Source organism: Phragmites australis, chromosome 9, assembly GCF_958298935.1.
Source record: "Phragmites australis chromosome 9, lpPhrAust1.1, whole genome shotgun sequence".
Classification (NCBI taxonomy): Eukaryota; Viridiplantae; Streptophyta; class Magnoliopsida; order Poales; family Poaceae; genus Phragmites; species Phragmites australis.
Genome location: NC_084929.1, coordinates 35260811 through 35265580, shown reverse-complemented (window position 1 = coordinate 35265580; position 4770 = coordinate 35260811). Strand labels below are relative to the sequence as shown.

The window sequence follows — 4770 nt, the reverse complement described above, 5'->3', positions numbered from 1 at the left end:
TCTGAGCGCCGGACCATCCAGTGTGTACAATTTTTCTGTAATTTTTCCAATTCAATCAATTTTTGTTCCAGCTTCGGTAACTTCTTCATGTATTTCATCTATGAGACATACTAAGGTATATACTTAGTAAACATGTGTGTCACATTGACTATATTGTTATTAATCACCAAAATCACATACATGCTCTAAAAGAGTCATGTTCGCTACAATCTCATTTTTTGTGATTGATGATAACGCAACCAAAGCAAGTGATAAATAAATGATATCAAATGTAATTGGCACAAATATAGCAACATTTTTATAAAAAAGCACAATACATTACCACTTTACTTAGATGCACAGTAAGAACAACTAGAGAACCAATTGTGAGGAAGCTTGTCCTTGTTCTTATCTACAAGCCCCCCCCCCCCTCACGGCGCCCTATTTCTCCATCATCATTATCTCCCTACACTTTGTACTCCTTTTTCTCGTGGCTCTCTCTTTCCTCGTCACCACTATCTCCATTGATCAACTCATGCGAGAGCTTTTTCTTCTCACTTTTGTTAACTTTGGCATACCTAGTCATCTTACTTCCTTGCTTGTTCTTCCCTAGATACATCATCTTGTTTATCATGTTTTTTTATTTGCTTTGATCATCAAAACTATCCCCTTTGTTAACAATTTTAAAAAAAAAACTATAAATACATATTGAACTCAATAGAAATTATTAGAGCACATGAGAGAGACCTTTATGAACCATGATCCAATAAGATTGTATCGCTTGTAGGAATCTAATTAGAATGATTATGTGGATACTGATAAAAACATATAGATTACGATACATAAAAATCACATAATATAGTCTAAACTCCTCTATATATGTATACATATGATGAGGATGTAACATAAGCACAACTAACACTATATCAAGATAGGAAGTTTAAATTATATTATACATAGAGGTAGGTTAAAAGTACAAATGAATTGATAATATCAAGATAGGAAGTTTAAGTCATATTATACATAGAGGTAGATTAAAAGTACAAATAAATTAATAATATTATTAATTGAAGTCTTTAAACATTGCCAAAGATCTCAATGCTGAATGTGCAAGTAAATCAATGAGATGAAATGAGCCGCAGTCATCATTCAGCAGCTGTGATTCCATGCTGCAAGATGACAGGTGTGCAGTATGCAGCGTCTTCATGTAAATGCAAGCTTTTCTCCAAGAAAAATGTACAAGTACAGATGCAAATATTGAAGAACCAAGGAACCTACGTGGTTTCTTTGAGTTAAATGAACGGGGCTTACAGGAGTTACAGTTACAGAATTATAAATATTTCATGATAAAGTCTTCATATGACTGACATGAAAACATGAAAAGAAGAAACACATAGTAGATATCAACTTCTGAATACATTAGGACTTAAACTGAACTTCTGGTATTACACGGTGAGGATACATATTGTTTTGGTTTAACAGAAAAAACACTGAATAATACGTCTGAATGGAATTCCAGGGTAACAACAAAAAGAGGGCGCCAAAAATCCATATTCGGAGATCAAGTCACGATCAATATAAAATGAAAACCTATTAAGCTACAAGACATATGCATGTATCGTCTTTTTTTAATGTGCTTTGTGTTTCTTGTTTCCTAACTTCTTAGCCAGCAAGTTTAAAAGGCACCGGCTAATGAGGAAGTCAGAAGTATAATGTCCATGCTACCACTGTGGCTTACAAAGACTGCTAGGAGGTAACTGATTCCGAAACAACAAGCATGCCTTAGAAACAATTGTTCCATCCATGATTGCAGAGAGTTAAACACAAGTTGTAATGTACCACACACTATAAGTCCACTCAAAATAGCACTGTATTTAACTGAATAAACTGCATAGCTCCTTTTTCCAAGAGAAGGACAACATAACTAACATGATGTCAAATTAATATATTTTTTATATTAAGTCCTTATATACAGGTTGGCACACAATTTATATCACAATCTATGATCAATCATGGACCTAGACTTTTTGAAGATGTCAAATCTGTGTATTTATGAAACATTGGATACCCCTAAAAGTTATGGCCAGCATTTCAGACTTCAGATAGATAAGGTGCTGGAAAACATGTTCCAGCGTAACAATTGATACAGGCCCTAAATTTGGCTTTGGCCATGAATTGTCATAAATCTAAAACCACAACAGTAAACTGAAAGAGATGCATGTTTTAGTGAGTTTTAAAAATGTTACTTATTATCCTTTATGTTTAGTGTGGACATTGCACGATTCCAGTTGTTTGTATTTCTTGCCTTTATCTTCTTGCTGCACCATCAACTTGAACAAACACTGACTGATGGAGGAGTAAAAAAATGGCTAATACCCTTGCCCCTTGGTCCCAGTGCCACTTACTAAGATTGCTACAAGGTAGTTTTGTCAAACTTAGGACCACAAGTATGTCTTAGAAACAAAATAAACTACAGTCATTATTTCGCCAAAGTTTAAACACAACTATTATTTGCCGCCCAGTCCACTCAAATATCAAATTAGGAATTTATAGAACTTCATAACCACTGAAGCCTCCTTTTTTTTCAAGAAAAGGCCAGCATAACTAACAGCGTTAGATATTTATGCGTCGTATATATCACAAGATATGATCAATCATACAACCCAATTTTCTCAACATGACCAAAACCCTAGCCACGATGACTATATGCACATTCTTGTGAAATACAGTTTTACGAATCTGTGTGTTTTTTAACATTCACCAGAGAATTATGTTTTTGATTTTTTTAACATGTTCGTGTAGGTTCCTTGATGTGACATGCTACTAATGTGCTTGGTAACAAAAAACAGCAGGACATCTCAAAAGACAAAGGGCTTTTCAACTAGATATGATCAAAGAACTAACATTAGAGATTAATAATTCTATCAACCAAAAGCTCAAAATAACTCAATTTACCACCGTTCCCTTGGTCTGCCATCAGGAAATACAGGAACAGAGACCCTGCGGTTGGCAGAACCATCAGCATTTTTCATAGTAACCTTGACTTCTTGCGGACTTGAGTCATCGTCTTCAAAGTCTGGTGGCGAGTCATCATTCTCACCAAACCAACCATCTCCCCATTGGTAGTCAGTATCGGATTTGCCTCCAGAAAGTTCACTAATCAAATCTTCCATATCAGACAGCCCTTCGTCTTCATCATCTTCTGTGTCGCTTCCTTCATTCAATAACTGTGCCGCTCCATTGGCTCCCTTAGCCGCCTCACTAGTCCTAACTGCACCTCTTCTAAGGAAGCGTGGGACAGCTACAAGAGCCCTCATTTTCTCCTTAATCAGCACCAGCTTGTTCTTCTCAACTAGCTGTGAGTCCCTGTATGCCTCGCGGAGGAAGACCGAGTCCCTGTCCCCTTTGAACGATACATAAAACATGTCCGGGTGACGGATGAGCATGCCCCGCAGGGATTGGGAGAACCGGAACTCCTCCCGGAAGTGCGTCAGGTGGTCCACCAATGTGCGCTTCTCAAGTGTCAAGCTAAGAATCTCATGAACGACTCCGCAGGCATGTTTTTCCTTCTCAGCCGAACCGGGCCGCAGGTGTGAGAAGTCCGAGTACGGTGAAATATATGGCATTTCCTTGAACTGCGCAATCCTCCGCGCCTCTCCCCGCGTCAATTTCAGCCCCTTGGGCAGCTTCACCCGGTTGAATTTGAGTGGCCGGTCGATGATCAAATTCCTCTCCTCAGCCTCCCTCGCCCGATTCTCCTCCTCCGCGAGCTCAGCAGCCGACACGGCCAGCTCGGGGTCCCAATGCGTGAGCTCCAGCCCTGGCCCTCGGTCCATCCGGACGACACGGAAGTACTGCGGGTACCTGAGGCAGATGGTGTCGCGGAACTCCGGTGGGAGCGCGAGGTCGTGCTTGAGGTGCGCGATCTTCTCGATGAGGATGCGCCTATCCAGCGACATCATGAGGAGCTTGCGGAGCTTGGTGACGGCGAGGCCCTCGGACTCGTTCTTGAGGTGGAGCTCGTCCAGGTAGAGTCGCTCTGCGGCCGGTGTGAGGCGGAACTTGAGGGAGTAGACGCCCTCCTCGATGACCTCGAAGACGCCCGGGAAGCGCTTGAGGAGCGCGATGAGACGGCGCTTGCGGGTGAGCCCCAGGTCGCGGCGGAAGCGGCCGAGGTCGCGGAGGCTCATCACGCGATCGGGCTGCGCGACGAGGATGTTGCGGAGCTTGAGCACCAGCTTGAGCTTCTTGTCCCGCTGGATCACGTTGTCGAAGGGCACCTCCTTGCGGCGCTTCACGGCGGCCTGCGCCACCACCACAGCGGGGCGGGGGCGAAGGCGCAGCAGGAACGGCGGCGGAGCGCACGGGTGAAGGGGGAGGGAGGCACCAAGGAAGAGGGACCTGGCGGGCGCCGCCGGGTGGAGAGGCGCGGGCGCGGATGGGAAGGGGAGCAGCATCAGCTTGGCGTCCATTTCCGCCGCTCACCCTCGCCGCATCGAGAGTGGTAGGGATAAACCTCCCTCCTCCGTGTGATATTTTTATTTTTATTTTTAAAAAATAAAAATTGTACATATATATGTTCGTTTTAGAAATTTACAAATATAGGCTCATGTTGCCCATTATAACATAAAAATTTTAAAAATATGATATAGAGGATGTTACTATCAAACTTTTGAAATATTTTTAGATAAAAATATGATTTAAACAATAAAAAAGATAAATTTTAGAGATCCTAAAATGTATCTTGTTTCTCATTTCATAAGTAATTATTTAAGTTGAAAATATTTAGAG

At 41.6% G+C, this 4770-nt stretch overlaps 1 protein-coding gene across 1 annotated transcript; it reads right to left on the bottom strand.

Moving 5' to 3' along the window:
• Positions 1-2835: 2835 nt before the first annotated feature.
• Positions 2836-4508, bottom strand: LOC133929449 (protein WHAT'S THIS FACTOR 1 homolog, chloroplastic-like). The gene has a single exon (XM_062376205.1). It carries the CDS (start codon positions 4449-4451, stop codon positions 2931-2933), a length of 1521 nt encoding a protein of 506 aa, XP_062232189.1. The 5' UTR covers positions 4452-4508; the 3' UTR covers positions 2836-2930.
• Between the last annotated feature and the right edge of the window lie 262 nt (positions 4509-4770).

What these genes read in the sequence shown, in the direction of transcription:
- LOC133929449 (XM_062376205.1), bottom strand. Translation starts at nt 4,451, where the DNA reads ATGGACGCCAAGCTGATGCTGCTCCCCTTCCCATCCGCGCCCGCGCCT.